This window comes from Microtus pennsylvanicus, chromosome 6 (genome assembly GCF_037038515.1).
Source record: "Microtus pennsylvanicus isolate mMicPen1 chromosome 6, mMicPen1.hap1, whole genome shotgun sequence".
In the NCBI taxonomy this organism is placed as follows: domain Eukaryota; kingdom Metazoa; phylum Chordata; class Mammalia; order Rodentia; family Cricetidae; genus Microtus; species Microtus pennsylvanicus.
The window spans coordinates 13,253,171-13,272,135 of record NC_134584.1 but is presented as its reverse complement, the minus strand read 5'-3'; the positions used below and the strand labels follow the sequence as shown (position 1 = coordinate 13,272,135).

At 38.4% G+C, this 18,965-nt stretch overlaps 1 protein-coding gene across 1 annotated transcript in view; it reads left to right on the top strand.

The window, feature by feature from the left end:
- The window catches only part of Dnah5 (dynein axonemal heavy chain 5), a 245,756-nt gene that overhangs the window by 201,493 nt on the left and 25,298 nt on the right, over positions 1-18,965 (top strand). The window contains exons 66-70 of the mRNA XM_075975800.1: positions 5,343-5,586; positions 6,504-6,618; positions 7,089-7,279; positions 11,918-12,039; positions 14,011-14,160. Coding sequence (XP_075831915.1) covers positions 5,343-5,586; positions 6,504-6,618; positions 7,089-7,279; positions 11,918-12,039; positions 14,011-14,160 — 822 coding nt within the window. The remainder of the gene's footprint in view (positions 1-5,342; positions 5,587-6,503; positions 6,619-7,088; positions 7,280-11,917; positions 12,040-14,010; positions 14,161-18,965) is intronic.

The window sequence follows — 18,965 nt, the reverse complement described above, 5'->3', positions numbered from 1 at the left end:
AAACACACACACACACACACTATACACGCACACACACGCACGCACACAAACACACACACACTGTACACGCACGCACACACACACACACTATACACGCACGCACACACATACACACGCACGCACGCACACACACACACACGCACGCACGCACGCACACACACACACACTATACACGCACACACACACGCACACACACACACTATACACGCACGCACACACACATGCACACACACACACACGCTATACACGCACGCACACACACACGCACGCACGCATGCACACACACACACTATACACGCACACACACACACACTATACACGCACACACACTATACACGCACACACACATAACCTACTACTTCTATCCTTTTTAAAAAGTGAATACTCTAGGAACATGCATTATAAGCCCAATGTCCTTTATTTATGGCTAGAAACCAAATATGAGTGAGTACATCCCATGTTCCTCTTTTTGGGTCTGGCTTACCTCACTCAGGATAGTGTTTTCTATTTCCATCCATTTGTATGCAAAATTCAAAAAGTCCTTGTTTTTTACTGCTGAGTAATACTCTAATATGTATATATTCCATACTTTCTTCATCCATTCTTCCTAGAGAAGCTAAGTAAGAAGGTGAACCCAAAGACAAACACATAGGCATCCTCATGAATATTAACCTTCATCAGGCGATGAAAGGAGACAAAGACAGAGACCCACATTGGAGCACCGGACAGAAATCTCAAGGTCCAAATCAGGAGCAGAAGGAGAGGGAGCACAAGCAAGGAACTCAGGACCGCGAGGGGTACACCCACAGACTGAGACAATGGGGATGTTCTATCGGGAACTCACCAAGGCCAGCTGGCCTGGGTCTGAAAAAGCATGGGATAAATCCGGACTAGCTGAACATAGAGGACAATGAGGAATACTGAGAACTCAAGAACAATCGCAGTGGGTTTTTGATCCTACTGCACGTACTGGCTTTGGGGGAGCCTAGGCAGTTTGGATGCTCACCTTAGGAGACCTGGATAGAGGTGGGCGGTCCTTGGGCTTCCCACAGGTCAGGGAACCCTGATTGCTCTTTGAGCAGATGAGGGAGGGTGACTTGATCGGGGGAGGGGGAGGGAAATGGGAGGCGGTTGCGGGGAGGAGGCAGAAATCCTTAATAAATAAATAAATTAAAAAAATAAAAAAAAATAAAGGCACTACAGAATAAAAAAAAAAAGTGAATACTCAGAAGCCTTGGCTTGAGAAGCTGAAGTATGGAGTTCCACTTGCTGGGATGAAGAAGGCTGATGTTGGCAGAGTTTCAGACAGATTAGAGCTCAGTTTTGCTGACAATGCTAAGGAACATTCATCTCTTTGAAGTCTCAAGTGGAGACACTGAAAAGTTATACAATGAGGGACTGACAAGAAGCTGGGACACAGTTTGGCATACATTATCTCTGTATAAATCTATCTATTGATCTATCGCCTACCTCTGTATCATCTCTCTACCTACCATCAATATCCATCTTTATGTCTCTATTGTCATCTCTCTAGCTACCATCCCTCTCTTTCTCTATCATCTCTCTACCTACTTGGAGTATCTTCCTGGAACTATGTACCATCTACCAATATTTATCCATCGATCTATCTGTCTGTCTGTATATCTATGTATGTATGTATGTATGTATGTATCTATCATCTATCTATCTATCTATCTATCTATCTATCTATCTATCTATCTATCTATCTATCTATCCATCCATCTATCTGTCTGTCTGTATATCTATCTAAGTATGTATGTATGTACGTACGTACGTATCTATCTATCTATCTATCTATCTATCTATCTATCTATCTATCTATCCATCCGTCTGTCTGTATATCTATCTAAGTATGTATGTATGTACGTACGTACGTATCTATCTATCTATCTGTCTGTCTGTCTGTCTGTCTGTCTGTCTGTCTGTCTGTCCGTCCGTCTGTCTGTCTGTCTGTCTGTATATCTATCTAAGTATGTATGTACGTACGTACGTACGTATCTATCTATCTATCTATCTATCTATCTATCTATCTATCTATCTATCTATCTATCTATCAATCTGTCTGTCTGTATATCTATCTAAGTATGTATGTATGTACGTACGTACATACGTATCTATCTATCTATCTATCTATCTATCTATCTATCTGTCTATCTCATCTATCTGTCACATTTCATCAATCAATTTCCTATGTCCCTGCCTATGAACTATGTACCATCTATCTACCTATTGTATCTATGCCTATCTCTCTCTCTCTGTGTCTGTCTATCTATCTGTCATCTGTCTATCTGCCTATCTGTCTGTCTTCTTTTATCATCTGTCTTTTATTTTCAACACTGAGGATCAAAGCCAGGACATTGTGTGTGGTAAGGAAGTGATACTTAATTAACTGAAGGACATCCCCAGCTGAGTGATTAGCATATTGAAGGTGAACAAAACAAAGCATAATTTGCAGACTGCTGTGTGTTTCCTTTCTCACAATCATAAGATAAATCCTAGAAATGAAGAATTATAACCCATAAAAGAGAAGGGACTTGAATATTGGTTAATAAGTCCTTTTTTGTAGGTATGACTTTTGTCCTCCTGAGGTTTGTATGAGCACTAGATCCAAAGAGACAGGAGATAACACCATCCAGTAATTAACTAGTACCTCCATTATGTAATATTAGTCCATAGGGTTTATTGCTGCATAGACTTAGACCTCTTTCAGCAGGGAGTAGAATTTGGATGCCGAGGGCATCCTGAGTACCTACTGGTGAAATGCTCTTTGCTGATGCTTCCCTAGGAATCTGAGCAGCGCACAGTGTAGATAGACTTGTAGCTGCCGTGAGTCACATTCTAAACTGAGAAAGGCTGTCAATGTGATTTTGCTGCTGATCTCACATTTAACCCTGGGTTTCCCTTGATTGCAGTTATGAGGATTTATACCTTGTTACATTTAGTCACATCATTAATTGGCACTGTATTTAGGCTTTTCAAGTAAAAATCAAGGGTAGACGTTTCTTTTACCAGTTACAAGTACTCTTTACTTACTGTCCTTTCCATTTTTGATTATTTTCTTTAGCTTCAAAGTCTTTGGCATAAGTGCTTCACTTTCACGCACAGCTTATCTTCGCGTCAGTGTATTTTCTCTGCTTTCCTTTGCCTCTCCTGTGGCTGGCTCAGTGTCAATTGTATTGCTTCCTTTCGCTCTCTGAGCTTCCAAGGAAAGAAACCCCATTGACAATAATCTCCCAGAGTGTTGCTCCTGAACTATAAAGCTTAAACAATAAAACTGGTATCTCAGAGGAAAAAAAATATATATATGTATATATATACATATATATATATATATAATATACCTAATTCTTTGAATATTTTATAAAACGTATTTTGATCATATTCTACCCAATTTCTCCCCTTAACTCTGTCCAGGTGTACCTCAACCACCAAATTTGTGTTTTTTCTTTCTTTTTTAAATTTAATAATTCATCCCCTGGAGCATGGTCAACCACACCCTTCATGAAAACTGACCCTTTCTCCCCAAGAAGCCATGAACTAACATAGCTTCTCATCTAAGACTGTGATTTCATGAGTATGTTCTCATCCCATGCTGGGATGTGAATGTGGATTGGCTTAATCCTGTCCAGATCTTGGTCTGGCAGGGATAGTGGCTGTAGTTCACAAATACAGGTAATCTTGCAGTGTCCAGAAGTCATGATTTCATGTCTGGCTGTTATAATCTTTCTGTTCACTTTTATATGATGGTCCCTGAAAACATATTTGTATATGTACTTATATAATATACATACATATTCATGTATGTGTGTGTACATCATCTATCTATCTATCTATCTATCTATCTATCTATCTATCTATCTATCTATCTATCTATCTCTATCAACATAGAGATATAGATATATTTTAAGATAAGGGTTTTAGTAGCACAGGCTGGCTTCAAAGCTGCTTTGTGAGGATGACCTTGAACTTTGAACACTTTGCCTTACCTCCTGAGTTCTGAAACTACAGGCATGCAAACTATACCTGGTTTTGAGGGTGCTGAGATTTCAACCCAGGACTTTATGCATTTTAGGCAAGCATGCTACCCATTGACTACCCCACCCAAAACTATATTGTTAATTTTGGGGGGAAAGAAGAGTACCTTTTCAGGTCAAGAAAAGTTTTCAAATGAAAAGAAAATTATTTTGCTATTTTTTTCAGACAAATTCTTACTATGTAGTCTAGGCCACCCTTGCATTTGTATCATATATACATGATGTGGGATTCTTTTTTTGTATGGTATAAATATATTTTGTTGCCATTGGTTAATAAAGAAGCTTATTTTGGCCAATGGCTTAACAGAATATAGCCAGTCTGATATATATATATATATATATGAGAGAGAGAGAGAGAGAGAGAGAGAGAGAGAGAGAGAGAGAGAGAGTAGGTAGAGTCAGTAAGATGCTATGTAGCCATCGCAGGAGACAGATGCTGGACAGAACTTTATCTGGTAAGCCACAGCCACGTGGTGTTACACAGATTAATAGCAATGGGCTAATTTAAGATATAAGAGTTAGCAAGAAATACACTTAGGTCCTTGGCCAAGCAGTTATTTAAATAATATAGTTTCTATGTGGTTGTTTTGAGTCTGGGCAGCTGGGAACAAACAAGCAGCCTCCTACTGCTGTATATACTATACATATATATATATATGTAATATATAACTAATTCTTTGAGAATTTTATAAAAAATATTTTGTATGCATAACATATATATTCCTGCCTCAACTTCCTGAGTGCTGGGATTACAGGTATGTACTACTATAATGAACTGCTGAGATCTTTCAATTTATATGTGCCTACAGAAATAGCTTAGATTACTTGCCTGATTACACAGAGTTGCTTCCCCTGAGAAGAGAGTACCATTTCAACCTATAAGTTAGAGATAATCTTACTAAAGCAGCAGAATTCTTTCAAAGAAGGTAACGGAACTAATTATGTTAAAATAGTGATCTGTATGTTTGTCTTCAAATTTGACTTCCCTCTGTATATAATCACAAAACCACTAAAATGCTGACTTAAAGAACACAAATGAGAATAGAGGTATTTATAGTACATATATATTATATAATGTAAACAAATGTATATATATATGTCTGAATACATTGGATGTTATTTTCTGTCTATTTGCTTTTTGGTGTCTATGTTTTTGTTTTTCAGTCAAGTAAGATAGATGCACTACATTACTGATGCCTGATAGCAGACAGAGAAGTTCACATTTTAAGGAATGTCCTCAAAAGAGAGGTTCTGTTATAATAAAAATATATTTACATAAATTAACAGGAATTGGAGAAAGAGCGAACTCATCTCATGGAGGATGTAACAGCAAACAAGAGAAAGATGAAGGAGCTGGAAGATAATTTGCTTTATCGCCTGACAAGCACTCAAGGGTCCCTGGTGGAAGATGAGAGTCTCATTGTTGTGCTGAGCAATACCAAAAAGACAGCCGAGGAGGTGACACAGAAGCTGGACATTTCTGTAGAGACAGAAATTCAAATTAACTCAGCTCGGGAGGAGTACCGACCTGGTGAGTCTGGTAATGGAAGACAAATGTCACAAGAAAACAGAGCAAGGCAGAAATGAGAATTAGAGCAACTGATTAAAGTAAGAACATTATATAAATTGCTGTGCCATGTGGGGTGGCCATTTATGCTTCCTGCCATTTCTGTTGAGCAGTTTAATAAATCAGAAATGGAAAAGTATGTAATGGTATAAACTTTTAGGGTAACTGAAAAATCTTTAAGGTACTAATAAATTTATTTTAAAATAAGAGATTAAATCACTGCTACAAATTAGTGAAATCTGAGACATTAGTACTGTAGACTTTCTGTTAGTTCTATATCATGTAGCGACAATGTGTTTATTTGGAAGTCAGTTTTCTGGTGCTTCTTTTTAGCTGCCTGTTTAATAGATGGTGTTAATTGTCTGCTCCAGACATGTAAAATATTCAATTGGCTTTCCTTGTGCTGTTTACCATTTTCCTGAAAAAAAGAGTTGAAGCTATGTCATGGCTTTATGGACAGTCAGGCCTCATCTCTGCGATGTTTGCATCGAAAGCTTGAGGCCAAGGTTAGACTTGGTTCTTCCTGAGCTTAAGATAAGTTCCTGTGTGATCTCATGTAGCCTTTGCTAAATGTTAAATAGGAAACTTTTAAAAGTCTCTTTTCTTTTATTACTCTGATAAAACACAGAAAACTATACTTAAAAAGGAGTGTAGAGAGTCTAAAATGTCTTGGTGTCATTAGTACCATTTGATAAATATAAATAAACTATGAAAAACTATATATAGAACTTAGTAATAAGCTTTGTTCTAGATCTCATTGTCAGTAGGCAGCACTGATAAAAGAAAATCCTGTTTTCAGTAAGGGACTGGGGTGATGTGCTTGCACAGCTCATTCGTTTTCTATTCCTATGCTATGTGCATCTCTGATCTTTGTCTTTCAGTTGCTACCCGGGGCAGCATCCTCTACTTCCTCATCACTGAGATGCGCTTGGTTAATGAGATGTATCAGACTTCGCTCCGCCAGTTTCTGGGCTTGTTTGACCTTTCCTTAGCCAGGTACAGCTGCTAGGAAGTCAAGCTGAATTCTTTATCTGGGGACTAGAACAATGATATTAGAATCTCCTTTTTGCCTGGAAGTAAGAGTGTTTTCTTTTCCTAAATCTGAGATTAGTGTAGTTATTACAGTGTTAACACATCATTCAGACTTGGCATCTTAGGCTCAGAGGAAGCCGTGCTGGCCACTCATCCACTGATTTGCCTCCTTTGGTTTTGCGTGTTCCACTAAATGGGGAAATTTTCAAGACATTGTTGTGAATAATAATGGCCTGTGGGTAAAATTGATTTAGACAACAATGAGGAATTCTTATTTTGTTGTTTCACGTTGAGAGAATTCTTGTTATTTTAGATTTAGGAGCCCTTTCTTGTGTAAAAGTAAAAATTAGTCCTTTATCCTCCACCAGAAATGCTATTTCTATAGACAGTTGGAAAGGGCAGCGGGATGATGATGTCATGGGTCTCTTCCCCAGGTCTGTCAAGAGCCCAATTACAAGCAAGAGAATTGCTAATATCATCGAGCACATGACCTATGAGGTTTTCAAATATGCTGCTCGAGGCTTATACGAGGAACACAAATTCTTGTTCACATTGTTGCTCACCCTAAAGATTGACATCCAGAGGAACAGAGTCAAGCATGAGGAGTTTCTCACCCTCATTAAAGGTCAGTAGAAAGTGCTCTGCACAGTGCACGTGCAAATACCCTTCATAGAGCTTCTGTTTTGCTTTCTAAGTCATAATAGTTTCTTTGCATTTCATTTATGATTTACTTACATGAATTATTCTGTTTGATCATCTATCAAATGATGAATATTTGTTGGAGATCGACTGTGTCTCATGGCATCGAACAGACATTTTACTGAACCAAGCCCCTTGCAGAGTGTCTGATTTTGGGGTGGAGGAGAAGGTACAGAAAAAGTAATTAAACAAGTAAAATATACACTATGTGGGAAGCTAGCAAGCACTTGAGAGTAATGGGAGGAAATGAGTTTTAACCTTTCTTTTGCTGTGATAGAATTCTCTGGCCCATCTCCAACCTCCCAAAAAATAGAACTCCAGGGAGAAAGGGCTCATTTGTGCATCATTTGAGACACAGGCCACCATGGCAGGAAATGAGGGCAACAGAAAGTGAATGAGCCAGGCACATCACATCCACAGTCAGAAAGCAGGGGTCAGAGGATGCTTGTGCTCAACATCACACCACATTCACAGTCAGAAAGCAGGGGTCAGAGGATGCTTGTGCTCAACATCACACCACATTCACAGTCAGAAAGCAGGGGTCAGAGGATGCTTGTGCTCAACATCACACCACATTCACAGTCAGAAAGCAGGGGTCAGAGGATGCTTGTGCTCAACATCACACCACATTCACAGTCAGAAAGCAGGGGTCAGAGGATGCTTGTGCTCAACATCACACCACATTCACAGTCAGAAAGCAGGGGTCAGAGGATGCTTGTGCTCAACATCACACCACATTCACAGTCAGAAAGCAGGGGTCAGAGGATGCTTGTGCTCAACCACTTGTTCTTCCTTATACCACTGTGGACTCACGCTGAAGGGATATGCTCCCCACTTTTAATGTCTGTCTGCCCACCTCTCTTAACCTAAGCAGCATAGTCTCTCAAAGGCATGCCCAAAGACTAAATATGTCCCCTAATATGGGTGTATCTGTAGGTCTGTCTCTTACAGGGTTGACGAGATAAAATGTGGTATTTGCCTGAATCTGACTTGTTTCACTTAATATGATCTCTATTTGCCTCAATTTTCTTGAAAACAATATAATTCTATTCCTTGTGGTTGAATAAAAACTCCATTTTAAGTACATATACCTGTATCTGTTTGTGATATTCTTCATTTGTTAAAGGGCTCCTAGACTAGTCCATAACTGGGTTGTTATGAATAGCGCTGCAATATACTAGGAAGCATCTCTGTGGTGTGGTGACTTAGAGGCCTCCAGATACGTACCCAAGAGTAGAGTACCTGAGAGATATGGTAATTTGAATTTTCTGAGGAAACTCTATACTATTTTTCACAGTGGTTGGAGTAATTTGTATTCCCACCAGCAATGTCTAAATGTACCCTTGCTAGTTCTTGTCATTATTTGTTTTCTTAATGGCAGCTCATCTGACTGGGGTGATGGAGTCTTAATGGTTTTAAATTCATTTTGCACTGACAGATAAGGATGTTGAACATTTTCGTTTGCTTATTTGTCATTTATTCCTGCTCTCCTTGTTTGTTTGTCATTGTCACCACCTTCATCAACACTCTCCTCCTTCTCCTCTTCCTCCTCTACCTTCTCCTCCTTCTCCTCTTCCTCATCACCCAATTCATTGCTCAAATTGTTCAATTTTTTGGTACTTAGATTTTTGGGTTCTTTCCAAAGTCTAGATACTAATTGTCTGATATAGCTTACACAGATTTTTCTTTCATTCTGTAGTCTTTCTCTTGACTTGATTAGCTTTTGATATGCATATTTAAAAATATACAATCTTATTTTTTATTTTTTTTTCATTTTATTTCCTGTGCTATTGGATTCCTTACAGCCTTTCCATTCCCTCTTCTGCAGTGATCCATGACCCTTTGGAGGATAGAATGTGATATACATATTCTATGTAGGGATGAGTGTTGTGTTCTGCTGTCTCTTATTTGCTGCATACTGGCTAGTTGTGGGTCTGAGTTAATTGCTATCTATTGACAAGAGATGATTCTCTGATGAGGATTGATAGATGCACTAATCTATGATCAAACAGTATATTTTTTAGGACTCTGTTTAATACTATGTACATTTAGCAGAATAATAGCAGGTTTTCCCCTAAGGCCTATGACATGTTTAGCCATGGGTTCTTGGTTCCAGTAATGCAGTCAGGTATGAGTTTGGTCATCTGGAGTGGTCCTTGAATCCAACCAGAAAGTAGATTGATACTACCATGATAGTCAAATTACTGTAGCGCCAGTATGTCACTTGTCAATCTGGTTTTTACTGTAGCTTTCGAGGTTCACAGCTATGTGACATCAAAGATCCCTTTATTCCCCAGTAGCATACATAGCACATTTGAGTTCTGTGAAAGCTAGCCAGCAAAGATAAAGCTTCAAGGTGAGTACCAGCTTGATTTCTTTATGTTCTGAGTGAGGTAACCCAGACCCAGAAAGACAAATGTCACATATTTTTCTCTCATTCGTGGTTGTTAGCTTTAGCTCTTCAGATAAGTGTCTTTAATTTGGAAAATCCATAGATATGCAGGAAATTGTTACAAGGCTATGGGTCTAGGAGAGATGGACCATAGTGGTATAAAAGGTTAAAGGGGAACTAAGGAGCAGGAGGGGTTAAGTTGAAGGCAGGGTGGAAGAGGTAGAACACTTAATACCTTTCAAAAGTTTGTTTGGAGACATACTACTGTAGAAGCTTCCTTAAATATAGGCATATATAAAACAAATTAAAATAAAGTTTGTCAATTTGGTGTTTTTAACAAGAATGACTCACACAATCTCATATTTTTGAATACTTAGTCCCCAGCTAGTGTAACTGTTTAGGAAGAATTATGAAGCATGGCCTTCTTAGAAGAACTGTCTCACTGGGGGTAGGGGGTAGGTTCCACCATCAGGTATTCCAATATTCTGAAAGTGTAAGCCAAGTTAAACTTTTTTAAAAGTTGCTTTGGGTATGGTATTTTACCACCAGCAATGTAAAATAACGAAGAAACCCTATAATGGGTAATAGTGTCTCTACTCTTCTCCATAGTCTAGTAAATAAAAATTTCAGTGCCAGTAAATGGTTTACGTATCTGGGAGATTTTGGCTGGTGATGTCCCATTGGCACAATTAGAGATTTTCATACCCAAATATAATGCTTATTTTTAATATTAACTCTAATTTCCTTCTCCCCAACATCTTCTCGTTGAGCCCTGCTGAATCCATTTTTCCTTTCTCAGCTGTTTCTTAAATAATCTATTTAATCTGCTATTGAGTTATCAAAAATAGTTTTTCTTCCCCAACATACAACCATTCCTTGTGCTTAACTGTACATTTTTGGAACAGACAAGACAGTTACAACATAGTTGTCCTCTCTCAACACTGAATAGTGCTTAAACCTATGAGGCTCACTCACCATTTCCAAAAATAGTCTTTTGTTAACTCACTGGTAGCTACCTTATTTTATACATTTTGATGGAAAATGGGTAGTTGTCATGGAAATTGGTGATGCATTTATTGAACATGGTGCTATTATCATTTTCTCCCTGGCATGACAAGATTTTTTTTTTATTTTATGAGTTAATATTTGCATTGAAATAGTTTCAAGGCCCTGTTTACCTTACTATAAATGAACTAAGATTGATTTGACAAAAGGATACAGTGTAATAGTACATGGTATTTGGATTAGGTAGAGAATGACTCAATAAATATCTTTTACATTATTTGTTTATAACCTGCTTTATCAAACAAATAGTGTTTGGATGACTCAGTAGGTTGGTTTTTCTTTTGAGAATAATGTTTAGAACATTTTCCCCTGAAATAGTTTAATGGATGTTATTTACTAGACAACCTATTTCATCATTTTAAAGAGTGCCTAATAGTTTCTTTTACTTAAATTATGACTTTTACCTGCTGATATTTTTTTAAGTGGCAGCAATGATGTTTTGAAGGTGTCCTTTATCATTTGGTGCTAAAAGTTATGTGTGCTTAGGAAGGTTATCAGAAAAAAGACAGGAATCAGTACCAAATGGAAATTTTGTTCTTGTTAGATTACCCAATATAAGCAATGTGACAGAGGCCCTAAAATATGGTCAAAACAGATGAATATTGCTTACAGAAGAGAAACCTTCAAATATATTTAGTGATTCTAGCATCTGTAGATAAGCTATATATTTAAAATTAGCGTATACCAGTATAAGGCCATTCTTAATATTGAGACGAGCTGCTCATTTAGTGACCTGCCATGCCCTCAATCCTGCATGGTTTATACATTTCTAGCACAGCATGTAGGCCATATTATTTAAAGTTTAGAGGGAGAGTTCCAGGCCAATAAGGTAGCTTGCCCTAGATGTTGGTCAGGTCAACAGAATCCAGCATCACTTTGTTTCCAAAGCTATAATGCTGATGTGTGGTTGAGTTTTCTATAATCATCTATTTATTTATTTAGGTTTGAAGCATGCTCCTCACTATGATTTATATCTCTGAATTTAATAAATGTTAAAGTAATAAAGTCGTTGAAATTAAGGCACTTCAAACAGAAACATTTACTAAATGAATTGTTTTAAAGCAAAAAAAAATAAGAGCTGGCAACTTCTTATGTTTAATTTTTAAGGTGGCGCCTCATTGGATCTTAAAGCTTGCCCTCCTAAACCATCAAAATGGATCCTGGACATGTCCTGGCTGAACTTGGTGGAACTTAGCAAACTTAGACAGTTTTCAGACATCCTCGATCAGGTACTATGTTTGTTGACTGTGTGTAAGGTACTGTCATGGTGAGCAGCTTTTAGATTCATCACTGCAGTTTGTGGAGGAGAGATGCTTCTTTCCTATACTGTAAGTTTTAGAAGGTACTGTACGTGTTTGTTTTTTCCTGCAGCTTCTCCACAGCCTGAAAACAACAGCACCCGCTGAAGGCTGGTTATGTAGGAAGAAGTGCGCTCAGGATGTTTAATTGGCATTGTCTCAGCCTACATGTTATTATAAAGGTCTATATATAGAAAAACTGATGCATCTAATTAGATAGAATAATTAAATGCATGCATAATTCTCTGTGTGCGGTCTTTTTAGAGAATGAAAAGAAATGGAAAGAAATACACACAGCATATTCTACTAAATTTCCCTTCTTGTCCTTTGCCTCTCTCCTTCCTCTTCCTCTGCCCTTCCTTCCAGTTCCTTCTTAATTAGTCATCCAGGTCTGACCCTCATGCTGGCATTTGTCTCTTGATCTGTAGATGTCACTGTTCTTTAAACCATACAGTTGCCTGCCACCAGTGATTGTGCAGGGATAGTGGAAATTAAGTGTAAGTCCAAAAGGAGTTATGACCTGATGATCATAGAGAAATGAGATTGACAGAAAGATGGCTTTATTCAGAAACAGAATGAAGAGGCTATGGATGCCTGTTTTGACCAAGAAATATCCTGAGATGAGTTTTTAACTTTGATAGTTCAAGTTTACCAGGTGTTTAAATTTGGAAGTGCCTTTATACTTTGGCTCACAACTGGTGATGTTTGTTATTACTAACCCATAATTTATGTATAATTAGTTTTTTAGGAAAAATAACTTAAATTCCGAGTTATTAATGCACTCTAGTTTACCCTTCTATCAGGATACATCTAGGAGTTTTCCCTGGATTGGATAGTATGTCACATGTTTGAAATCCAGCCCCATTATGCAGAATTTCATGATTGAAACAAATTATTTTTTTATTCGTAAATGGTTCTTTCTAAACATGAACCCAGGAAGGCTCTTTATTATTATTTTTTTATTTTTTAAAATTTTTTGGAAGGTTCTTTTTTGGTTAAACTAGGAAATATACTTGAGGCTTTTATCAAAGTGATTATAAGAGGACTTAAGATTCTATTAATTCACCGGGTGGTGGTGGCACACACCTTTAATCCTAGCACTCAGGAGGCAGAGGCAGGAGGATATCTGTGAGTTCGAGGCCAGCCTGGTCTACAAGAGCTAGTTCCAGGACAGGCTCCAAAGCCACAGAGAAACCCTGTCTCAAAAAAACCAAAAAAAAAAATCTATTAATTCGTGGATGTTATTTGTTTGCTTGAAACTTTCGATGTGTTTGCCTCTGTAACTCGGGTGACCTATTTGTTTCTGTTATCTGTATCTGGTATATGGTAATACATCGTATGCTTTGCCAGTTGCCTATAAGTACCAGGGGTCTGATCATCCATGTGATGATGATATTAGATGCAATCTTTCAAATTACTTTAGATTGATAAAATATTGACCCCAAACCTGTTTATTCAAGAACAAATATATTTGATGTCTTCCTTTGAGTCAAGCGTGGTCCTAGGAAATGATAAACATGAATGAGCAAGACCGGATTATAAGAGAATTTTGTGGAGCCGATGAGTCTTCCTTGAGATAATGAAAATAGGGCTCCATTGATTTTTCTTTCTTTATAAATTTGTTACCATAAAGGTAGAGGGGAAATCAAGCATCTCAGGACTCTCTCTACCTTGGCAGCCAGTCGTAGGCTAATGTTAGCATAGATTGATTTGGGGGCAAGTGGTATTTAATCTTAGACAGCCAGACTTTTGACACCAGGACACATAATGTTTAAAATTAGTGAAAGTGTATGGCTTACACGTGCCTAGAAGGGTCAGAAAGGTTGATAGACAATGACAATGCGCAATTGCTGAAAGTTTTTTGTGTGACACGACACACTTCTTATCCTATGGTATTTTCAGATATCAAGAAATGAAAAACTGTGGAAAATTTGGTTTGACAAAGAAAACCCAGAGGAGGAACCTCTTCCAAATGCCTATGATAAATCTCTTGACTGCTTCAGACGTCTTCTCCTTATTAGGTCCTGGTGTCCCGACAGAACCATTGCCCAGGTAAAATGTGTATTAAAAGGAAGCAAGAGAGTGTGTTCTACAGGAGAATTTTCTTTAAGCTTAGAGAAGTATTTTGAATATGATTATCAAATGGAATTTCCTAATGGACATCCAAACTATTTTTTTAGCAAGACCAATATGATAAATGGAATTGAAAACAGCAAAGGAAGGACTGAGGTGCACACGTCCCTAAGTGATTTATTAAATCTCTGTGGTCCCAGGGGTAAAACAAATGCAAATGAGAAAGTCATGACTCTGAGCTTGGCATGTAAGAATAGCACAAATGCAAAGCATTATTCTCGTGTGTCATCTTATAATAATTCAGAAATGATAGAGCTGCTCTATTTTATTAGCTGTAAATCAGCTCTTGTATAATCAAGAAAACTGCAGAAACGTTAGTGAGAGAGACGTCTAGCAGGACAGACATAGTGCCAGTTCCCTAGATAAAGCCACCGCTCTGAGTGACAGGTTCTCCAGAACTGAATTCTGCATATGGCTAAAATGTAAATCCTTCCTCCAAAGCTTCATGTTCTCCAAGACTTTTTATATGACTTTTCACCCACTGAGAAGGAGCAGGACTTGCTTTCACAACTAAAACTTTAAAATTTAGCACAGGCAGACTACTTAATAACTTCCATAAAGCAACGGCAGTAAAATCTGCTGGTCTCTGTATTCACCGTGTTCTCTGCAGAGGGTAACACAAAATGGACAAGGTAACTATCCTTACCTTGACTCAGGTACCTCAAATCAAAGAACTGCTAGATCTAAAGACTTATTAAGAAAAGAAAAATGGGTTTTGCCACTTAGGGCACTAAGGTCTCGCTTCCATTCAGTTCCCACTTTCACCTTCTTGATTTGTACTTTGCCACAATGAATGGTCAAAGGTTGCCTTTTTCAGGGTGGTGAAAGAGGGAAATGTAAGTACATTTGTTTCTTTATCCATTTCTGCCTCCTTACCTCCCTTCTCCCTTTTCCACAGAAAACATTTAGTTTCAAAGTTAAAATGAAAGCCTTCAGACTCTTCTGTAACATTCCCACCTCTGTATGGCTTTGTCATTCTCAGGCCACAAGTGTGGCCTCTTTACTGGTCACGTTTTGTATCTTCTTGCCCACTCTGAAATAGCCTTTATATTCTAAAAGAAACAGCAAGGATATTCCATTTCACAGTTTTTAAATCGTAAGGGCTTACCATGGCCCTTACAATCACACTCAATTTCTGAATAAAATCTAGATGGTCCTCTGGAAATATATTCCACCCTCTGAATGTGTGTCTCCATGAGTCCTTTTTAAAAACTCTTGCCAGAGAAGCTCCACATTGTCATATACTCTGTTCGTGTTCGCCATAAGCAATATCAGGCTGCAGTTTATGCATTGCTCTTTGTCTGGTGGGATGGTTCACAGTAGGAATAGCAGGTGGGTTGGCCACAGAAATACCGCACTGTCAGGGGGTGTCCTAATGCTACATATGCAGTGATGTCTAAAACCATGCCACAAAGGGAGGTCAGTCCATACGAGACAGCTTCTGAGTTCATTTTCCTTCCCATCCTCCAAGGTTTTGCCTGCTTAATTGAGACCAGATGGAACAAAATGTTCTTTGGAGTTGGACTGAATCACTTGTGAAAATGTAGCACGATGTATTTACTCGTGCCAATGAGGTGTTAAGTTTTTATAGATTGGCAGGCTGTGCAGAAGTCTGGCTGGCTCTCACCAAACCATCAGTTACACAGTTGTACTAGATGTCCTCTATGCAGATGAAACAATTTATTCTTGTTTGCTCTGAAATTCCTGTACATGTGTTCACTGTATGAAGTACACCCTACTCTGACTTTCTATTGTCTGGACAAGGCCCGCCCACACTCTGTGGTTCAGCTTAAATGCTCGTTTGGTAATAAACATGAATTTCCTGTATTTCTACAATACCAACTGGTTTTGCCATTGCACAACCTCAAGAGGCTGTTGTTTATTTGCTATTATCTGGTCATTGTATGTATAATCCTGAGGCAAAGCAGGAATCCCAAAGGCAGGGTCATCCTGTCACTGCTTGGCAGGACCACCTGATGCACATCCTTGGAGAGAGGAGGAAGAGGTTGCTAGCCAAGTTTCATGCCTTCTGCAAGAGAGGGACTTATGGGGATGGGGACCCAATGAGACAATGCTTGTGTTGGGCTAAGTTATGGAGGTGAGGAAACATTACTTCTCACACATGTTGCAGTTTTGTCTTGAGACTTACATCCCAGAATGAACTGCAAACTCTGGACTTTAACCAATCAGAACCAGTGGCTGTGATCTTGAGAATTTCTTTCTTCGCTAGAAACAAGGATTTTATTAAAAAAGTCAATCATGTGTGGGAGAAGAGGGCCGCTTGACTGTCCTGGCTACCGGGATTCTCAGCCCTGAAATAACCACACCGAAAACTGTATTCATTAAATCACTGCTTGGCCCATTAGCTCTAGCATCTTATTGGCTAACTCTTACATCTTAATTTAACCCATTTCTAGTAATCTTTGTATCGTTACAAGGCTGTGGTTTACTGGGTAAAATTTCCAGCGTCTGTCTCCAGTGACTCCATGGCTTCTCTCTCTCTGCCTTCCTTCTCCCAGCATTCCATTCAGTCTTCCTGCCTAAGTTTTGCCCTATTGTAGGTCCAAAGCAGTTCCTTTATTAACCAATGAAAGCAAAACATAGACAGAAGGACCTTCTACACCAATCATGACTTCCATTTTAAGTTAAATAGCTTTCTTTACCAAGGAGTTAGAGAATGAGAGCTGGGCTCACTACCTCAAATATCTTCTGAGCTAAGCATAATTTTTATATTTTTAATACATTAAAACAACAAGAAGAATGATATTTTATGATGTGAAAATGAGGTAACAGTTAAATCTCAGTGTAATGTTTTGAAAGTTTTAATTTATCATTATTATCAAATAATTGTATACTATTATAGGATGTCATTACATGTGTTCATTGTGGAGTAGTCAAATCAGGCTTATGTTTATTGGAGCAAAGCCACACCATTTTGTTTTGTATTATATCAAGCTGCTTTTGTGCTACAACGGATGGGTTAAATAATTGCAACAGAGCCCATGTAGCTAGAAAAGCTTCAATGATTTTCCATGTGACCCTTACTGTATTGCAATGTCATGTCCACACTGGGTGCAGGTTGATTTGCATGATGGTTTGGGTGGTATCGAGCACCCCATTAGCTTAAAATAGAAAACATTTGGTCTTTAAATGTAGGCGAGCCACACTGAGAAGCTGCAGTGATGGCAGCTGCCTGTGGCTGAGCAGGAACTGCAACTATGGAATGACCGGCCGGCCTTTGAATTGCTTCCTGCCTGCAGACCATCAGTGACTCCGAATGTGTATATAGAGTAGATTTTTGATGACCTCAGTGGACATGCTAAACAAACTTTTTAAGTACTTACTGCAATGAAAGTGTTTAGCCATTTAAAGCAAGGTTAGATACTTTCATATTGGATTTTGCCAATTTAGAAAACAATGAGATATATGGCATATTGTGCTTCAAATTCAACCAGATTGAACTCCACATCCTTAGAACACCTCTCATCTACTAAAGCCAGCAAATGGGAGAAAGGTGTGAATGAGTGAGGGCTTCCATGAATCAGGGAATGAGTCCTGACTAGTTCTTTCCTTACCATTTGCCCAGCCATACTAGCAAGGAAGGGCTCTGAGTAGAAACTTCACAGCCCCCAATTATTTAGAAATAGCTACCAAGTCAAGGAAATTGTGCACTCTACCAAATCAGCACACATTTAATTTCACGCTTGTGGTGAACTGGACATTAGGGTTTATGATAAGGCAGACTTAGAACCGAGATGATGGTACAATGGTCCAGGGCTTTCTCAGTGATCATCTGTGATCATTCCCCTTAGGAAATGGGAACCTAATGTGTCTCTTTTTCAGTTTGCAGAAGATGGGTATTTCATAGCTTGTTTTACTTTGTAATATGAGGGACAAAGTTATCTAGAAGGGAAATGCTGAAGTAGAGCATTATGAGTATTTGATTATCTTGTCTCAGTTGGCACTCACTTCTGCTATGATGAAGATACTAGGCATCTTTGCAGGCCTCCAGATTCCCTTGTCACGACCTGGACCCGGGAGGTCAAGGTTAAGGCTAGTTAAACCATCTTTGGTTTGAAAGTATCCCAAGTTTGATTCCAGTAACTATTTACATACTTCTTTCATCTGTAGTATTATTCATTCTCAGAATGATCTCGCAGTTCAGGGCTTTGAGCTTCTACTGGTAAGATGCTCATCGTTCAAGATGGTTAACTTTATAGCTCAGGTTTGTTTAAAACCTCAGAGTCAAGGGAAGCTCTGTGTGTATTCCTCTGGGGACAGGATTGAGTACACTCATCTCTGGCTTCAAGGGAGATAAAGTTAGTGTACTGACAGCTGGGTTTTGCTTGTTCATCTGTGAGAAAGGTTCATCTGGGGGTCTCACTATGGAGACATATGGATGCTACAAGCTTGGAATTGGAGAACAGCTTTTTGTTTTGTTTTGTTTTTTGTTTTGTGGGGGACAACCCAATTATTGTGAGGGAAAGAATAGGGATTAAGGGTCATATGTGTTATACAGGCAGTTGAAAAAAATTACTATATTAACTTTTACAAAAAGAATACTAGGTATTTCTTATGATAGTAAATGAATTAAATAAAATCTGTGATCTTATCAACATTGATTTCAGTAAAAGTTCAAACAAAATTAATAGTAGAAGGACAGAAGCAAAAAGTGGAAAGGGATGATGAAAATGATGAGCAGACATTATCAAGTAAGTATTTTA